Source organism: Crocodylus siamensis, chromosome 3 (genome assembly GCF_052110815.1).
Source record: "Crocodylus siamensis isolate JL-2025a chromosome 3, ASM5211081v1, whole genome shotgun sequence".
Taxonomy (NCBI): domain Eukaryota; kingdom Metazoa; phylum Chordata; order Crocodylia; family Crocodylidae; genus Crocodylus; species Crocodylus siamensis.
In genome coordinates, this window is record NC_143397.1 from 148,202,070 (window position 1) to 148,222,510 (window position 20,441).

At 43.1% G+C, this 20,441-nt stretch overlaps 1 protein-coding gene across 1 annotated transcript; it reads right to left on the bottom strand.

Annotated features, from left to right (window-relative positions):
• Positions 1 to 1,051: 1,051 nt before the first annotated feature.
• Positions 1,052 to 15,403, bottom strand: C3H6orf62 (chromosome 3 C6orf62 homolog). Its single transcript, XM_090039496.1, has 5 exons — positions 13,307 to 15,403; positions 10,948 to 11,124; positions 10,050 to 10,172; positions 6,676 to 6,810; positions 1,052 to 2,332 (listed from the first exon to the last, which is right to left on the bottom strand). The coding sequence occupies exons 1-5, from the start codon at positions 13,433 to 13,435 to the stop codon at positions 2,207 to 2,209; spliced, it is 690 nt and encodes a 229-aa protein (XP_089895622.1). The 5' UTR covers positions 13,436 to 15,403; the 3' UTR covers positions 1,052 to 2,206.
• Positions 15,404 to 20,441: the final 5,038 nt, after the last annotated feature.

Sequence of the window (20,441 nt, forward strand, 5' to 3'; positions counted from 1 at the left end):
CAATACATGGCCTTTAATTGCATTATGATATTAATTGTTCCCATTCACCTCTGTAGATAAAGAAAAGATGATGCCTCCTATTCACGGGGTTGTGAAGACTTAAGTTTCCTGGATCCATAACAATGGCTCCCTTCACTTTTCCTGGAAGTCAGAAGGCTGCTATGGCACTCATGCCCTGGCTCTCAGAGCCTGTTTCCCTTCAACAGGTATGCAGAACAGAGTGCACTTTAAACTAATAATACCTGTTGGGGATGGGAACAGGTTCAGAAGTAGTGCTGTCGCTGTTAATGTAGTTCCTTGCTCTTTAAATCTTCAGCCTCCAGTGTAAATGCACAGAATAGCAGCAGTATGATTAAGTATTGATTACTTTCCCTAATACAGAGATATTAAATCAAGATAGAAGAACATTGCCACTTTTGTAGTGAAACTTCTACAATGCCCACACAAACGCATCGATTTTTCTTTTGTGACAGTGTACAGTTTAGGGGGAAGAGGAGGGTCAAAATTTCTCTCCAAGTTATTTGCTTTCTCAGTGTTCAAAATCTCAACAGAGAAAGCAACCACCTGAAAAGTCAAAGAAAAGTTACAGACAGTGACACACTGACTTCCAGCCTAAAAGAAACCATGAATAGTCTGGGATTAGGCTGCATAATTCAAGCTACTGAAACCTGTTTCAAGCAATATCCTGAAAATGGAAAGGAAATCTGATTAAGTTATATTTTGATATTTGCTATTACTCGTCTTATAGGCCAAATTTTTTTTTTAAGTTGCCTTACTACAAACCAGAGGTTTGATCCTGTAAACACTACCAGCAGGAACACTGATATCCAAGTATTCCCAAAAACTAGCATGAAGTGCAACTAACAGTGTCATGTGTATTATTTTAATTGCCAATTTGATTTCATATTGTCGTAATCATATCAGCAAATGTTAAGAACATCTCTTTGCCACTTATTTTCGCATTCAGATTGCTTTTACAAGGCTAGAGTATCTATTATGGGCAATACCGTCAAAAGATAACAGGAGCCATGTAATAAATTCAACCCACAGGTTTTGCATAAAATAACATTTTTTTTTCACCTAATTTATTTAAATTTCCAATTCTTCCAATTCCAAACAAAAGCTAAATACAAATTTGAAACAGGTAAGCACTAGTTTTATCCAAAGGGAGCAGGTTTATATAGATTTACTCCAGTAAGGTACTCAACCCTTAAGCAAAGCCTTCATCATCAAAACTATACAGTAGTCTTCCTTATTTCATTGCACAATCTTCATGTTCTGTCAGAACCAACTTTTGACACTCCAAACACTATTTTACAGTTCACTGCTTTATAATGTCTATTCCAAAAAAACCTCAAGGGGTTTTCCATAAGAAATGTTTTAGAAACCAGTATTTCCTGCACAGTTCACTAGCAAGTTTACAAGTCTCAACTCTCAGGAAAAAATAATCTTCTACCAACATTGTTTCTGCAGCTATATTTTTACTTCAATTTTAGCTGCTTTAGTTACTTCAGACTCCAGGTCTGCCTCAATCTGTATAAATGTATCCAACTCTCATACGGTTATACAGCAACTTGGGGAAAGAGATCCAAAAATGAAAGTGCCAGTAAACTTAAACATGGCCCAGCAAAATAAAAAAGGCAAGAAATGCCTACATTAAATGAGATGCTTTTTTCCTTAAGATTTCTTTCCCGTGTTTACTTTTCTATTGTTAATAGCCACTTTTCTGTTCATTTAAATGAATCTGATAGTGCTGTTTAATACAATCATTAACAGCAAAGCTAAGGCTTTGTACCTGTTACATTCACTTCTCACCCTTTCAGTACTGATGACTAACATTATAGATGTTAGGGGGAAAACGACCAGCACAAATGGGAATACCACCACAAATGATCACCTTGTGCTTTCAGATACATTTGTTTCAGTGTACAACAGTCTCTTCATTTCACATTTAGTAAGATGCTGATGCAATGCAGAAGTGTGCAGAGCATCCTCTCTTTCATAAGGTCCATGCAGAAAACATTAAAAAAAATAAAAGTTCTGAGATACAAATGAAAAAAAAAATCCAGAATGACCACGTTTCACAATGTATAGTGTTCTGAACATGAGTCCATTTTCTTCTACATTCTGAAAGAATAAAAGTGGTGAGGAAAGTAAGAATTCACTGCTGCTTTCTGTGATCTTCCCCATTTTGCTGGCCAGTACCCTACTCTGGCATATAAGGACGGAGGTGCTCCTCTATGGTACCAACCGCCCAGTGGGTGAGCTGTTCCTGTGGCAGGTACAGGCAGATGCTGCATAACTTGAAGATTGTAGCTTTGTTTTTTGGAGTCTGGAAATGGAAATACATATAAAAAGTTAAGTATGTAGTTTTTTTCCACCCTACCCCAGACACAGTTACACCAAAAACACCTTGAATATAGTGTAAATTCTACACGTTTCAACTCCTTCTGTATGTATCAGAGTCTGTCTGATCAAAACTAGGCAATGTCAACCTAAAAAGTTTTTAGAATTCTGAATTGCAACACCAGGATAAAATAAGTAGCACGGGCCTTGGCAAAACAAATGGAATTTGGTAACTTCTTTCCACAATGATTTAATATTATCTATACAACAATGAAGGATTTATACAATATATTTTGTATACAAAACAAGTCACACATTTCTATATACAAAAAACTAACAATGAAACCATTCCAGGTTCAAATTTCAGCTCTCGCAAGACATGCAGGATATTGCCTACTAGCCTACACAAGGTAGGAGCAGCACTCTTTCCTGCTTCAAGATCAGATCAGAGTTCTAGCACTAAGGGACGCTGATGTTTGACCAGTTTTTCCAAAAGACACTTCAATGGCCATGGAGAGTACATGTATGGTGATATATTCATAGACTCATTTCTTCAGTCAGGGTGTCCAGACTGTGGAATAATCTTCCTCTAGAGGTGGTACAATTGCCTACCCTGGAAATCTTTAAGAGGGAACTAGACATTCACCTTGCTGGGGTCACCTGACCCCCAGTTATCTTTCCTGCTTGGTGCAGGGGGCTGGACCTGATGATCTTCCGAGGTCCCTTTTGGCCTTACAATCTATGAGTCATAGCCTAAGTCATTTGGCCCTTTGAGAGAGTCAGTCTAGAATTCTCCTGGGGTAATTAGAACTTACTTCTCCATTTCCTCTGATCACACTCAGTGGATACTACAGCATCACACATACTATTTACGCATTATACTATTCCCTATACCAGGAAGCCTGCATTTGCCTCAAGTTTACCAGTAGCATAGCTTATTTAAGCAACGCAGTGTTCATTTAAGCACCTATTCAGGTGTAAGAGAAGTTGGTGAAAAAGAATAGGTATCTAGGAAGCCTTCTGCAGCCTCTCTGGATGTGAGGCAAAGAAATAAACTCAAGAAGATCAAGAGTATTTAGGCCAGAAACAAAAGAGTCTTGTTTTTGTGAGGGTTTTGTTTGTTTGTGTTTTTGGGGGTGGGGTCTCTTTGTTTTTAAGTACATACATTTAGAAAAGTAAGTCATGTTGAATAAATAAGGGTCATGACTTGAATTACAAATCTTTGGAGCCTGAACTGGCAGACATACTTCACAGGAATAACTGCAGTAGCCGAATGAGGGTGTACTTACAATTATCCATTATCTTCAAAATCTTATTTGCTTTGGTCTTTACACAAAATCATTGAAATGTAATGTGTTTAAAAATGTAATGACCAGGATGTGAATGTTAATACTGATTTTAAAGTTTCATGCCATTTCTGCTACAAGAGGGGACCAGTATTTTTAGAGACTACAAGACACCAAAGTGAACACAGCTTTCCAGAACACTAATAGTTAGTATTTTGATGCCCCTGAACACACGGGAAATCTATTTTTCTCCACTGCTGCTTTAACTAAATCTAAAGCAGCAAGAAAGAGCATTAAGAGTAAAAAGATTTAGCAAACAGAATAATACACCATGCAAGCAGCAAGGCTCAGAACAATCCCTGAATTCTGTGGCACAAGTGGCACAATCCACCAAAAGAATTACGATAGATGTTACTGTTATGTAAGTCCCAATTTAAAAGCTTTGTTTTACAGTGCTCCAAGCAAGTATTCTGATGAGTCAGTGACTGCAGTAAGATGTTTTACATACTATGTAGCTTAAATGCGGAAGAACCTGAAAAGCTAAAGGGAAGTGAATGTTAACGGCCTCCTTCCTCCTCTGAAATTCTCTAATCAGAGAGACTTGTTGAGGAAAGAAACAAAAAAAAACGCTGTACGAGCTTCTCTACTCTAAGACTGGCTGGAAGTGGAAGCAACCGGAATTCAGCTACTGAATGCATACTTGCCCTGGAAATCATTCCTCATGGAATGAAGTAAATTAAAGTGTTTCTTTTTTGTTGTTGTTATGTAAGATTTACAAAAGCTCTGGTATCTATTTTCAGAAAGGTTATAAAAAATTACTGAGGTCAAGGCTATTGCCCAATGAAGATATCAGCTCAGACCACCGGTATTTGTGGTAGGTTATGCTCCTAAAGCAATTCAAAGCTGTAAAAGAACAGCAAAGCAAATAAAGCTTCAACTACATGCCGTTAGGACTACGCAATCAGGTGGACCTGCAGAACTAGGACCCTTAGCAACAGAAAATTCGAGCCGCTAAAGAAAAAGTTTCTGCATGACATATGACCATAGTACACTCACTCTCTTTGGCATGTTTACTAGAGTAAGCAGATGTCAAAGGAATGGACCTAGGATTGAGTAGAATGTAGTGAAGCTTGTGATGGTCTTCAGTTCCTGGTGAAGTTTCTTATAGATCTGGACTAATGTCTGGAAAAACGTTATCTAAGCATATGAAGTTTGCTCTCCCAGGGAATGCTCCAGCATGTCAAAGGGAAAAACTTACCAAACTGCAGTCCTCATTTCTGAGTTTTAGTCTAATCTTTTCAGCTCTTGAGTCTAAACTCAAGGCCAGTGGTTCCCAAACCTGTTCAGGGCCCAACTGCATTTTGGTAATTTCAGATGACTCCATGCAGTGGTGAGTGCAGGCACACAGTTAAAAAAGCTACTCTACCCACAAGTAACATGGGTAGGAACTTAACCTTGTGTCTCAACTGTTCTATTAACTGCTCATGTGCTCTCATACCTCACAGAGGCAGTGAAACTGAATAAAATAGAGCTAAGCTTGTCCCAGTTTGGCTTTCACTTACCGTAAGTGTCAGTTACCCCTCAAAGGAAGTGCAAGTCCCCACCCCCGTCAAGTGCCAGCATATAGGACAACTGCAGGTTCAGGGGAATTTGGGACTTCCTGGGGCTCATGACCCCACTCATGACCATCATCCCTAGTTTAAAAACTACTGCCTCAGTCTGAGCACCAGACGTTTTTGTCAGTTTGAAGATGTTTTTGACAGTTCTCATTTAAGCTACTCGTCTTGTCAAATGGGGATTTTTTATAGCTCATTAGAAACAGTGCAAGGGTCTCCACTGTTTTATTGACTTGTGACTAGAAGAGAGGGCATTTAACAATAATTTCTTATACCCATAATTACACAGCCTTTCACATTACCCCCATATTCTTGAACGTGAAAGCCTCAGAAAGCCTTTAAATTGTTTTAAGAATATGTTGTTTCAATTCATTTTCATACATTTCTTACTAGTAAAGACAAGCCCCCTTTTTTTTTCAGTTTTCTAAAATAAGATCATATTAAGTCTGTTTTAGATTCTCCCCTTCCCACTATTGTCTCAGTAATGCAAGAGCATGGAATCAATCTTATATAGCAGCATTTCATATTTTCTCATGCATAACAAGCTCCAAATAAAATATGCACCGTCTGTTTGGAAGACAATGTAGGAAAAAAGATTTTTACAGGGTCATGGCTGACTGCGACACACTAATTCCTCCTGGGAACACAGAGTCCAGGAAGTGTGACATTCCAAGACAGTCTGGTGAAGCAGCAGGAACTTCCTGGTGGGACAGACAGTCTCTTGGGATGCCACACACTTATGTTTCCAGGAGGATCTACTCTGTCACAGAAGTTAAGCCTCAGATCCCTGCAAGGGCAGTAGCAAGACTTAGTTTTTTACTGTAACTAGCACTTTATACAAGTACTGGTAAATAAAGTAATATTTCTACATTGTAAGCCTCATGAAAGTACTACCAACAGTTCAATTTCTGCTTCGGGCACAACCTAATGCTCAGCCAAAAGCTATAGGCATGACACTGTTAACATAGGACTTTGCCCCTTTAGCTTGCTGAGGAGATACAAATTGCAGTCATCTTGGAAACTGCATGGCATGTAGTGTCTCCAGCACAGAATACTACTTCCCCACTTAATACCTGCACCCAAATTTTGGGAAAGAAAGGTGCATAATGTATGAGAGAAAATAAAGTACTTTTCTGCCTCATAGTCTGTTTTCAGACCATAGAATTCTGTAAATGGCATAGGTTATGTTTTGAAATTGCTTAACTGCAAACATGAACAAAATCTTTTTTCACATATAAATTAAATATTTACAACAGAACAAATAATTTGGTTGGGGACAATTGTACAGTATTTCTATGACTTTTCAAAGGCTATGTGTTTTCTTATGAGCAAAACCTAAAAATTCCACCCCCTTAAAGAAAAAACAAACAAACCCAAATACACATACATAGATACACTCTGAAAAAATTAAAAGAAAACAAATTTACCTGCAAGTGCTGTCTGTCAATGAAGAGAAACACTGACTGGTTAGGGTTGTTGATAACAATTCCAGTCTTGTCCTTTCGGCTCAGAACATGCAGAAACTGTTTTTCATAGTCACCATGGTGAAATTCAAACTTGGCCTGTGCAGGAATGAAACAAGTGCTTATAAACAAATCACATCAAAATTACTAGTTTTGGTTTTTATCCAAATAAACCAAGACCACCACAACCCAGATTTTTCAGAGATTTCCTGAGCTGCAAGAAATCAAGCAAAAAACAAAAAATACAAGCCACAAAACTATCACTCTCACTTCAACCCACAAAGTTATAAACACATTATCTGACCAGCAATCATGTTATTCATCTGTTGGACACAGACATGAGCAACAGAAGACATATATGAACCATTTGCTCCAATACATCTGAAAGTAAAAACTGAATTTCTATTGCTACCACCTTGACTAAAGTTTGTTGTACAAAACAGAAAGGACATTAGACTCTTTCATAAGTAAACTAGAAAACTGTAGGCTAGATAAAACTACTATATGGTGGTTAACCAAGCAAAGGGCAATAATTATTAACTGGTCCACATCGGAATGACAGGAGGTTGAGTGGAGTCCCACAAGGGTCTGTCTTAGGCCTGGTGCTGTTCACTGCATTTATTAATGGTTTAGATGCTGGCATGGAAAGCTCCATGAGCAAGTCTGCAGACAACACAAAACTAGGAAGATTATGAACAAGTTAGAGGATGCAAGCGCAATTCAGAAGTGTCCTTACAAATTGGAAAGTTGGGTTAGAACTAACAGGATGAAATTCAATGAAGAGTGCTACACCTCAGGAAGAATAATCAAAAACAAAATTTAAATGGAGGACACCTGGCTGGATAGCAGCTCTCTGGAAAAGGACTTGGGAGTCTTAGTAGATTACAACACTCAATGAGTCTGCAGTGTGATGCAGTCGCACACAAGGCCAGTGCCTTTTTGGTCTGCCTCAACACAAGCATTAGGTGCAAGACACGAGGTGACAGTAATCCTTTAACTTGCCACTGGTAGGACCTCGTTTGCAGGAGTGTGTGCAGGTCTGGGCTCCACATTTTAAAAAGGACACAGAAAAGTTAGAGAGGGTCCAGAGGTAGGCAATAAGGATGATCAAGGGCTTGGAAGGCAAGTCATATGAGGATAGGCTAAAGGAGCTAGGCATGTTCAGCTTGTGTAAAAGGAGCTTAACAGTGGATATGATAGTAGTCTTAAAATATTGAAGGGCTACCATAAAGAAGAGGGAAAGCACCTTTTCTGTCTTGCTGCAGAGAGGAGGATGTGAACCAATGCCCTGATGTGGCAGCAAAGTAAATTTAAATTGGATATGCAGAAAAATAAAACAAAAAATTCCTCATGAAATATATTCAGCATTTTACAAACAACAGAAGTGGGGAAAAAGCAATTCTATCAAGTACAAGTGTCTGCCTGCAAATGACTTACGGGGTTTAAAAAGTTAACACACAGGAGCACCTGTGAAGTTGAACTGCAGTTTCTTAGTAAAGCATAAATAAGGCACTTTCCTTACTGGGCATTTTCCTCTGTAGTCCGTACTCAGTTAATGCATCGTCTTAAAAGTGACTGCATCATTTAGCAGAACTCTAAAAACATATCGTGTTTTCTTCAGTAGAAAAGCATCCACAATTTATACCACCATTTACCAAGTATACAAGTTATTAGACTTTGGTAGGAAAGAGTAAGTTAAGAAAAACTCACTGCATTGAGTCAAAAGCTCAATGCAATTTGTCCATTTGCCATTCACTAAAGGAGCACCAATCATGCTCAAAAAACAGCTGAAACAAAAGCTGGCTCCTTTAGTCAAGTAGAGTTGCAAGTAGAAGTGACATCAGCCAGTGAATTTCTTGGCCACTTTTACAATCTATCTTTCCTTTTGTTTCCCACAAAGCAGCAAGGTGAAACACACTAACAGGGGAAAATACACACACACACACACACACACACACACACACACACACACACTCTCTCTCTCTCTCTGTTGGAAAATATGCAAGTTCACAAACTAAAAGAACTTCCCACCCTTTCATTTTCATATTGGCATCATCTGCAATATCAGCACATTAAAAAATTCAAGCTAGGAGTTACCACTTAGTAAACCTAAACCTAACCCTAACAGAGAATGTACTGCGAACTGACAGAACATTTTTATGCATCACCTTGTACCCAAGCCCTTGTAAAAATATTACTACTACTACGTAACTTGTAAAGAAAACAAAGTATGTAAAATAATTTAGAGATGCAAATAAAAAAAAAAAACCTGCCAGAGCTGCATGTGGAAAAGTCTACTTTAACATACCTGCAAACAATTAAATTCAGGCAAAAATGCAAATTCTAGACATGATTTAAATGCATCTCAAGTCAAACTCTCTTTTATACAGTACAGTAACTATAATTATCAGAATTTTCATGACATTCTCTTGTCATTTGGATGCCTTGGTTATACTGAACAGCCACAACTAGCTCCAGCTTCTCCAGTTACTAATATTTAAGCATCTGTCCTCTGTGAAGACCTTTCAGATAGTTTGCAGACACTGAACCAAGCAATGAAATGAAGCACAGGCTGGCATTCAAAATTTAAGCTGCTTTGTAAAATAAGTGGCTTACAAGTCTCTAGTATTCACAGAGTACCCATCATTGGTATTTCTGTACCAATTGATTCACTGTAAAAACAAATACACCTCCACAAACAGTGTGTGAACATTATGCTCACTGGTTCTTCTCTGTAGTCAAATTAATTTGTTGTAAGAGCCTGATCTCAACATCAGTGACAGGTTTGGTACTGACTTCAATGTACACAAAGATCCCAAAAGATCAGTTTGACAAAGATTGAATGCAAACAATGTTCTTCAATTACCTACAGTGGTCTGGAATTTCTTGCACGTTTTTTAGCTGCTATATCTGTTGCTTTAACATTAATATAAATATGGTGCAAAATAAAAGGAGCTCCATATACACTGCTATGACTTTAGCCTGGTGCACAGATTCTCAAATCAGGGTGCCAGGAGATCCTTTTAAGCCTACCACAGGGTGACATGCAATATTAGCACAGTTAAATGTGCAAATACCTTCACGTGATACACAAGATAAACCCAAGAAATTTCAAATAGGAATCCCGAGTCAAAAACATACTGACTTCTAGCCTTTCCATGCTCTGTGCAACAAAATTGTTCTATTTTTCCCTAGTCAAAAAACAAGTGAAAGCTAAGGGTTGCCATCTACTCGGGCTGCCTAGAGTACCGCTCCAGTAAATTAGTTGGCACAGCATAGCAAGAATTTAAAACTTATAATCTGAAATCAATTAATTGTTTTAAAATCTAGAAAAATACCTGAACAGGCCTAAAGGGCTCATCAGATCCCTTCCACCGAGAAAACAGGAGACAGACTATCTTCTCAATATCATTACGAGGCCAAAGAATGAAGTCCATCTCCTGGGTACAGCCAATCACATCCTGCAAGGAAAAAAAAACTGCACATTGGCTTACCTGCGATTCTCACAGCAGATCTGTAGAAGAGTGAAACTTATGTAGGTGCAAATTAAGAAGAACAAAATAAAATGAAGATACATAGTTCGTTATCACATCTCCAAATTCTTCCTTTCCCACAAGCTTGTTTCATCCAGCTATTCAGATTTTGTGTTGTATTTTGCAAGCTCTTTGGGCCAAGGCCTGGGGACACTGATTTGTTTATAAATCCTAGAAAAACCCCAAACCAACTACTGCAATACATTATTTTATATTTGGTTATATAAATTCTAGTTTCAAGGAAGCAGAGTATCAAAACTGTGTCTTTCTATGAAAATCTAAGTAATGCTGCAGCAAGTTTTGTGACAGGTAAACTCTGTACTCTGGAGAGGTCAAGATTTGAAGAGGCACTTCTGAAAATATGTAATTCGTCTCAATCAAATACAAACAGAAACTTTTCATACTTACACAGATAACTAGATGGAATTCATAGATTGTAAAAAGTTGGAAGGGACCTTGCAAAATCATCAGGTCCACCCCCACCCTGCACTAGGCAAGATTCTAGGGCAAGTATGTAAATCATGTTTCAGCTTGGTTACAATTCCATTAAGCTACATTTCTGGATCCAGACTAAAATTCTGAATTCTAATCTAACAGAAGACTTGAGGACATAGAAATGTAGAACTGGGACACATATTTGCAATACAGTGTATACATGCTCAGACTGCAACTCCAAACTATAAAGTATAAACAATAACTTTACCCTGCGCATGGATTGGTAGCGGGGCGCATGAAGCTGTACTACATCTTTCTGCAGAAGCTCTATGGAACTTTCCAAAGAATAGCTGGAATCCCGCACACCTTTCAGGATATTTTCTTCGTAATTATTGGTCATGACTGGTATCACTTCAGACACTTCAAAAAGCGCTGACTTTTTCTTCTAAAAAGAAATAAAAGAAAAGTAGTAATGTTAATGGTCCACCCTTTTTCTTGGCAGATAAGAATAATCTACTGAACCTTGTATATTTTCCCCCTAGTACTAGTGTCCTCATGTAAAAATTAGGCACTATATCACTGATTTATGACTTAACATTGTAACTTAGAGTTACACTATTATATGCAGAGCTCTTAAGAGAGCAAGTCAAAGAGCAGTAAAATCTTGTTTAAAATAGCTTTATTTTGGATAGCTTCTTCATATTTACAAACTTAGGCTCCAAACCTAAAAAAACTTCAAATGAAGAGCAAGAATAAACATTGGCAAGACTGGAGTTCAACTGTCTGCTTAAAGGAATACCTTTCAGCCTTACCAACAGTGCTGAATGCAGATTTGTTGGTGAACCAAGCCAGTAACACACATTTTTTGTATTTAATGGTTTCAGATTCCATCAAATGGAATTTTATGCTCCAACCTCCCCCAGTCAGTGAAAATGGAGGCAGATCTAATCCAAGAATAATTTTAGCAACCATAAATCATCAGTGTGTAAGAAGTGGTTTCACAGTTGAATTCTGTACTATTTCATCATGAACAGTTGGTTAGCACTGTTTCAGTATTTCCTGTCCATGGAACAACTACTCTTAAAGAGCAAAAGCAGTTTGCCACTACAGCCACCTGTAAACAGACTTATTTAAAACTTTCTTTCAAGAACTACATTAGAGATGAAGCAAATTCTATTGAATCTAGGCCAAGACCGTTAGGCCCTCATACATAAGTAACGGACAAACATTTTTTTCTTGCTGGCCAGACTATTCTAGATCCAAAGTAACCATTTAGGCCCTAGTACATAGGTACCAGATCAACTCACATCCAGCGTCATCTTGGACTTAAAACAAACCATTGTAATTTCTAAAATACACAATTGGAGGATGTTGCCAAATACAGCCAGAAAGTTGCACCCGTTTACAAACATTTAAACTCTGTATTGATTAGGAAGCACTAATTATTACCGCTGCTTAAAATTTTAGTTATTTTAGACTTGTGACATATACTTTTACCTAGCTAACAAGCAGGGCACCATCATGGAGAAAAGAATAAACTTCACCCACTATATAAATATAGAATTTTCTTCCCATGACAGTTACTTGAAACTAGTACATCCCCAGTATCACACAAGAGTGGTGCTTTTACCAACTTGTTTATGCTCTGCCCAACTGAACTAAGTACAAACACTTTTCTTCAGTTAATTAAAAACTTTAGTTCTGTAACATCTAGTACTAGTCCTTAGTTCTCCAGTTGCCCACAAAAACAGACTCAAATATTAATAAAAAGTCTGCCCCCAAAGCTATTTTAGAAAGCCTTTAAGATCTTCAGAATTCCACAACCATTCCTTGTACCACACATACTTTCAGCCTCAAAATGCTGTTAAGTTTAACTTCACTGTCTCCCCCTTACAGGAGATCATCCTAAAAGCTCTACATTTAATAAAATATCCCAATGCTATTCACCTTCCATCTTTCACAGTCCTGGGACAAAGTAATTTTATCAACTACTTAGTACATCCACTACTTGTAGTAAAACAACTATGCGTCTGTTGCCTCAGTGGGAGACTTCTGTACTGTGATAGACCCTGCATGTTAATATTGAAGAGTTCTACCCGCTACAGCCAAGTAAAGACTTGTTTGTAAAAATAATGATGAGTTTCAGATGTGCACGTGTTTGCAAGGTTTCCAGATGCACTCTGAGGGAGGGGTTGAAACTGTCTGAATGCCTTCTGCTTTAACCTGATAAACATGATAATTTCAGTAGCTGCTGCAGCCAATCCTTTCTCTCTCTTGCAGCCTGACCATCTGAAACGGTCAGTTTGAGCAAATCAGACTTCATGAACAGCTTTTAAAGAATCTTAATTTCTTCTCCCATTGGAAAGCCATCTCGAAGGGATGTGTGAACCACTACAAGACTGTAAGCACATGAGAAGAGAAAGGCTGAAGTCACTAAAAAAAAAAAAAGCACTAGATAGAGAGAAAACACAATTAAGCTGACTGACTGAATGGTAGGAAATAAATTGGATTTAAAGTTTTTCATATTAGGTAGCAAGGTTTTTTTCTGTAAAACATGATTAACAATGTGCAAAGAGCTAAGTTACATTGAAACAGGCAGCAGAGAGGATTTGAAAATGGAAAGTTACCTTGTCTTTGAATACAAAGGCAATATACATCTTGAAGTCAAACTGGTCAGCTAGAGATTCTTTTTTCTTTCTAAGCTGAGCACGAAGTCTGTTCAGAGCTTGTTTCTTCCGGGAGTTTGGGTCCCCCATTTTTGTAAGGTGGTACTAAAGCCTTTGGAAACTGTCACTAAGCTATGGGCACTTTTTCATAAGACTCAAGTACAACAGAAACAAGTCATTTTATTCCTGCTAATACAATTGAATAGATAAAACGCGAATGTAACCCAAAAAACGCACCTCAGGCAATATTTTATGAGACTGTCATATTAAAGGGGTCAAGAAACAAAATAAGCCGCTGTCCAACCATGGTTGGACAAGGAGATTCGGCAAAAAGTACCAAGAAAAAAAAACGCTAACAATTTTTAAGAAGATACATTGGTGTGAACAGTTTAACTGCAGGAATAAGTGGGTGAGAATAGGGATGCGGGGAAGTGATCACAATTTACGTGTACAACAAAAAGCAACTGGCACAAGCCCAATCCATGTGGGGATTATTTCTGCCCTTACAAAACAAGGAGAAAAAAAAAAAAAAGAAACTGAAATTACAAATTGCGCTTTACCCCAGCCAGATTCATGACTCTGCTATTATTCTCAGGTTTCCACTATTGCTAGGTTGCCTGTCTCTGTCCCTCTTTTTTTTTTCCTTCTTTACCCTTTAAAAATTATTACACTTGGTGGAGAGCAGAGAAAAGGGTGCAGAGGAGGAGTGCACATCCTGGGAGGTACAAGATTTCCCTGCCAACAACAGAATCATCAACTACAGATGTGGTGCTGATTTGCAGGGTAGCAAAGAGGAAAAACAGCGGAGTCATTTCTAACTTCATCCTGCTCATCATTAGGCACATCACCGCCCTGAGGCTGCCACTGCTGAGAAGGGGGATCATGATGGCCACAGACGAAAGGTGGGTGGGGGGTGAAGGGACGGGACTCTCTCCCCTGGAGATTCGAGCCCTATGCAAGCCCCCAGTCCTGGCTGCCCACCACAGTGAGAGCTCTACATCCCCCAAAACCTAACGGGCTCCTCCAGAAACTGATGCCCTGCCCTGCCCCAGGATCCTCCTCTCTCTACTGCCTGAGCCCGGTTTAGCTAGGACCATGCATGGCTGACTTCTGGCCTCTCCTCCCGCAACTGGGCAAGCTGCCCGAGGCAGTGAGACACCCGCTGGGTGCGGCAGGGGCGCAGCCCTCTCACTTCATGGTGACTCTAAACCAGGAACAAACAAACAGGGTAAAAAAACCTGGGGAGAGAGAAGATGGAAACAAAACCCTGAGGGAGCCTGGGGAAGAGCAGATTTCCTTGCCAAAATGAAAAACAGGGGAGGGGGGGGAAAAAAAACCTGGGGGAGATGGAAGTGAAACACCGGGCGCAGACCCCTGTGCCAAAACAATCCTAATTTTTTCTCCTGCAAGGAAAAATATTGATTTGTTTTTTAAATTCCCCTTGGCAAAAAAAAAAAAAAAGAAAGAAAAAAAAAAAACCAAACCGAGCTGCAATCACTTCCCCTCACACCTCACTCCCCAAACCCGCAGAAAGGTGGTGTCGGCCTCGCCCCATACATCCCCCCACGCTGGGTGTCACGCGGGGTCCAAGGCCCGGCCCGAGACGAGGCAGGAAGAAAAGAAAGCGGGGAGGGGGGAGGGGAGGGGAAAATCCCCGGCCGCGCGTGTCCCCCGCGGGGCCGGGCGCTGCGGGGCCGGGCGCTCGCTAGCCGCAGCCGGCGGGCGCAGCGGTGGTGGCGGCGGCGGTGGTGGCGCTGGTGGCGGCGCGGCGCGGAGCCATGTCAAGACGAGGCCGCGGCGCGGCGCAGCCCCCTCATCCCCGCGGCGCCGGGTGCGCGGGCCGGGCCGCCCGCGCGGCCGCTGCTCAGCGCCAGCCTGTGGCCCATCGCCTCGCGCGGCGGCCCGGGGCCGGAGCCGAAGCCGGGCGTGGGGAAATGGCGGCGGCGGGGGGAGGAGGCGGCCGAGGACGGGCCCTGCGCTAGCGGCGGGCGGCGGCGGTCCGGCGGCGGCTGAGGCTGTAGGTGCTGCGGGCGGGAGGGATGAAGGGAAAGGTCCGCGGCGCAGAGGTAAAGTGCAAAATGGCCGCGCCTGATTCACCGACGCCGCCCGGCACCCACTGCGCAGGTGCGCCGTGCCGGGCCGTACCAAGCTCGGCGCGGGGGGAAGCTGGGGGAGTGCGAGAAGGAAGAGGGGGATGACTGAGAGGTGGAACGAGGAGCGGGGAGACAGGGTCGCCTAACTTCGTTATTGTCTGGCGCCCCGCCCCCACTGCGTCTTAATTCAAGTCCCAACACCTCCCCTGCATTGGCGAAGTTGGTAGCAGCGCCCCACGTGACCTGCAATACTCACTCGGGAGGGGGTTGTAGCTGGAGCGGCTGCTCCTCCCCCTTATCGTTCGGCGCGTGGGGCCGGCCCACCAGCCTCCGGCGCATGCACGTTGCCTGCGGGCGGGCTGTCACGTGCCTCTGGAGCCCAGCGCCGCCTTGTGTGTAGTGACAGATGGTGATCGTGCTTGTACGTCGATTGCAACCGTTTGCAGTAAGAGCAGAAGTGTTCACCATAGGCAGTGGTAGATCTGGAAGCCGTGTTGGTCTGAGACAAAGAAATGCGAAAATCTGGAATGTGGGCAGTAATTTTCGAGGGAGCTCATTGACATAGCCTGTGCCAAACCCAAGTCATTTGCAGGGAGTTTGGGGGTTTGCTATTAGTGCTTTCTTATGCCTGCTTGGATGAAAATAAATATTTCAACTTTGATGAGTCAGTTCTCACCCACTGGCAGTTTACAGTGAGCACTAAAGATTCATTTGCATGTTTATTTGCATATTTATTTACATATTTTTTCAGCCAATACAACCATGTTGAGCTTCCAAAACAATAATTTCATAGTTGAGACCTGGCAATGCTGTGTTGCAGGGGCCCTGCTGCCCCCTGAGGCATGGGGGGAGGGTAACTCCAGCCACTAGTGCAGGGGTAGGGAATTATTTTGGCTGGAGGGCCACTTACTGAGTTTTGGCAAGCCATTGAGTTCAGCATGATGGGCAGCCCAGGGCATATAAATATTAATTTTCCAAATTTTTTAGGGGCCCCACGGGCCGGATAGAATGGCCTGGCGGGCTGCATCCGGCCCCCGGGCCACATTTTGCCCACCCCTGCTCTAGTGCCACTGTCACGTATTACATGTGTCATTCAGCTGCTGCTGGTTAATGGTACAATAAACTTTGACTGATCACAGTGCAAAGTAAGAGGGGCCACAAGTACAAAGTAATGATCATACAATTAACTAGTGAATCTTGCAGTAAATTTAGACAGGTCACAGAGGTGAAAGTAATGTTCACAGGACTGAAAACCATCCAGCTAGGAAGAGAGCCACCCAGCTACAACCTGATAGTGTTTGAAAACGTGCAGTCACTCTAGAGCTGATTTCTCACCATCTTAAAAGGGAACATGTTTGTGGGGATCCCTGTGAGGGGAATCCATGGGCAGAGAAACATTTTGCCCAGCAGCAAGTGGCATTTAATGGAGCCTGAGTTTTCATGCCTGCTGGGCCCTGTGTTGTCGCTGTCTTCTACCGTCTCCCTAATAAGCTCTTGTCCTCAGTGAGTAGGGAAACAATCTGGTGCAGGGGGCAGAGGGGATTCCTTTTAGTAATATTATTACTCAATGAGGCTGGAACTAGCTGGTGGCCGGGCCCAGGTGAGGGCCACCAAAGGCAGCCTGAGGCATGAGCAGAAGCTTCTCCCATGGCAGCTGCAGGTTCCCACGTGCCCTTCCGAGGACCCCGTTTGCATCTGCATGGGTTTGCCCATCTGTAGCCAGCAAAACCCCAATGCAGCCTCAGCCCCTCTAGCACCCATCCCAGCTCTACTCGTGGACCATCTTGAGACTGTACTCCGCCCTCCTCTCCCCACAGTTCGGGCAAGCCAGCCCCTGCAATTGGTCAGTCTTGGAAGGAAATGCTCCATTAGCTCCTCCCCCAGTAAAGGGAAAAGCACATGCAGCATGGTCACATAATGCAGCTCATGTGATGCAGGAGCACAGTGTTATTGGGCAAGCAGCTGCCCTAGGATTGGTCAGCTTTGGAAGGAAATGCTCCATTAGCCTCTTCTGTCAGTGATAGGAAACACAAGCCATGTGGCAAGGGACATGTGATGGGCCTCACGCAAGGAGAGCCACATGGCACGGCCCATGCAGGGCAAGCTGGCCAATGACTGGTTGGTCTTGGAGGGAAACACTGCATGAGCTCCTTCTGGCAGCCGTGGTAAGCATGGCGTCCCATGCCAGCATAGGCATCACGCGGTAGTGCCAGGTCTGTGTGACATCATGCTCCAGCAGGACACTAAATTGTGGGGTGAAGTGCACGCTCCAGAGGGTAGGGAATAATTGCAGGCAGACCTGGACAGTTTGGAAAAGTGGGCAGTACACAAGAGGATGCAGTACAACAAGAACAAATGCAGAGTGTTGCACCTAGGGCGTAAAAATATCCAGCACACCTACTGGCTGGGAAGTGACCCTCTCAGCAGCACAGAAGCAGAAAGGGATCTCAGACTCATAGTGGACTCCAAGATGAACTGAGTCATTAGTGTGATGAATCATCAGCAAAGCTAACCGCACTTTATCATGAATCAGCAGATGCATGACAAATAGATCCAAGGAGGGGATACTTACCTTCTATGTGGCACTAGTCAGACCGCAGTTGGAGTACTGAGTCCAGTTTTGGGTGCTTACACTTCAAGTAGGGTGTTGATAGACTTGAGAGGGTCCAGAGGAGGGCCACTTGTATGGTTAAAGGTTTGCAGGTCAAGCTCTATGAGGAGAGACTAAGGGACCTGAACCTCTTCAGCCTCTGCAAAAGAAGGCTGAGAAGTGAATTTGTAGGCAGCCACAAGATCGTTATGGGGTGCAGCAAAGAACTGGAGTTGCTCCATTCACCAGGGCACCTCTTGGGGTAACGAGAAACAATGGTCACAAACTGACAGCAGATTTAGGCTAGACATCAGGAAGAACTTTTTCATGGTAAGGTAGCCAGAATTTGGCAGGGGCTTTCAAGGGAGGTGGTGCTCTCCCCTACATTGGGGGTCTTTAAGAGAAGGCTGGATAGGCATCTGGCTGGGGTCATCTGACACCAGCACTCTTTCCTGCCCAGGACAGGGGGTCGGACTCGATGATTTGTTGAGGTGTCTTCTGACCCTAGCATCTATGAATCTATGAACACGGCTCAACACACTGGAGTAACAGGCTCTTCTGGCAAGGGGAGGGAGAACAAGACCCCCCTCAGGGCTTTCACCAGTGCCTGGAGACCCTGAGACCCCTTTACCCCCACCCCCAGGCGCTGCAGGGTCTGATGCAGGGGGTTCCTCTCTGTGGCTAAGGACAGACATTCAAAAAGCCGGAGCCTGAACTGATTGAACCTTGGCAAGGTAATCTAACCTGCCTAGGCTGAACGGGTTTGTAACAGGACAAATATGCTCGCTGCACTGAGGCAATGCAGACAAATGCCTGCAGTTGCTGAGACCAGATGCAGGGGGCGCTAGAGCTGGCCCTCAGGTACAGGGAAGCTGTGCTAGGGCGGGCATGGCCAACCCAGGCTGAACCGGACAGAGTGGGGCTTAATTCCCTGTGGCACTGGCAGGGCCCGGAGCTGGGTCTGTCCTCACTCCCTCCTCGCTGCTGCGGCAGGGGGGCACCAGAGACCCTGATGCAGAGCAGTGCAGGGAGCAGAGTTCATTTCCCCTCTACCCCACTGGCAGCCAGGTGGCTCCCTGCCTGGAATAGGCCCCTGGCTGTCCCCTCCGCCACAGGCCAGAGAAATAACCTCATCCCTGCCCCCACAGGGGCCCTGCCTGGCCATGCCGCCTCCCCACTGCTGCAGCAGGAGGGGCAGAGCCCTTGCTGGGGGAAGCAGCCCCTGTCACACTATGGGGGAGAGTGAGCCCCTTCCCGGTGAGGGGCTGTGCTGTGGGCTCAGGCTGCGTGTGGCAGCGCCAGGGTATGGAGCAAACCAGAGAGCCCTGCAACCCCCTGCAGCGCTGCTGTACTCCACAACTGCTCTGCCGGCCCAACAGCGCAGCCCTGCTGGGAAGCTGTGATAGGCTCCAGCCCATCGGGCACTGGTGGGGCCAGCCCCTGCAGCTCATTCTGTGTCGGGGCAAGATACGAAGGGGGCTTATTCAGCCCCCATTATTCCACACCCCAGCTGAATAAGGAGGGGGCTTGCTCCAAGCACAGAGGGTCTGCTCGCACCGCAGCAGGGTCTGCCCAGCGGGGCCTGCCTGACCCAGCCGCTGCTGCTCTGTGCTCAGAGACAGTGGCTGAATAAGCCCCCTCTTGCCAGCAGGACTGTGGTCAGGGTTCTTCGGGACAGTCCCCCAGTGGCATTGACAGGAAGTTTGGGGTGGTCCAAGAAGTATTTTGCCACAATCCCATCCTAATCTGACCTTCATTTAGGGCTCTGTACTTGATGCGAAATATAGTTTTACATATTAAATTAGTACACATGCATAACTAATTAAATTCTCTGTTTAGGATGTGTGATTCATGAATAACAAGCTTTTATTGGTTATAGATTAGCTTTAAAAAAGGAACGGCATAAGGAACCAACTTCAGCCTCATGTTCTCCTAGAAGTACTATGTATGCAGGTAGCCTGCATAGCACAGCCCAAAGGCACACTTTTACAGTGATTCAGCCTTCAGCAGCAGGCTGCCTTGTTGGCAGAAGCAATCAGATATGGATTATATTAGAAGCACTTACTCTATATCATAAACCGAATATTGTGGGGTTAATTATGCATAATGTTGAACTATAACTTATATTGAGGCATAGCATAAATTGCATATGCTTCATTATGCGGTCCATTAAGTAAAACATAGTTTAAATTGTGTTTGTCCTTCATAGTTCTGGGGTAGTGAATATTAAATTTAGTGTGATTGCTTGAAATGGTTTGAAATCATTTCAGAAGAACCACTTGCTTATCAGATCAAGTCCCTGTTCCTGACAGATATACAAATGAAGAAGACTTTCTTTGTTGCTATGATGTGAGTTCACAAGATTTTTAAAATCTTAAGTAAAAATAGTATCTCAAGATCAGCTGCTTTTGCA

What these genes read in the sequence shown, in the direction of transcription:
- C3H6orf62 (XM_090039496.1), bottom strand. Translation starts at nt 13,435, where the DNA reads ATGGGGGACCCAAACTCCCGGAAGAAACAAGCTCTGAACAGACTTCGT. An exon ending in CCTTTGTATTCAAAGACAAG is followed by an intron (nt 11,125 to 13,306) that starts GTAACTTTCCAT and finishes ATTTCTTTTTAG; the next exon opens with AAGAAAAAGTCAGCGCTTTT. An exon ending in GCTACCAATCCATGCGCAGG is followed by an intron (nt 10,173 to 10,947) that starts GTAAAGTTATTG and finishes TTTTCCTTGCAG; the next exon opens with GATGTGATTGGCTGTACCCA.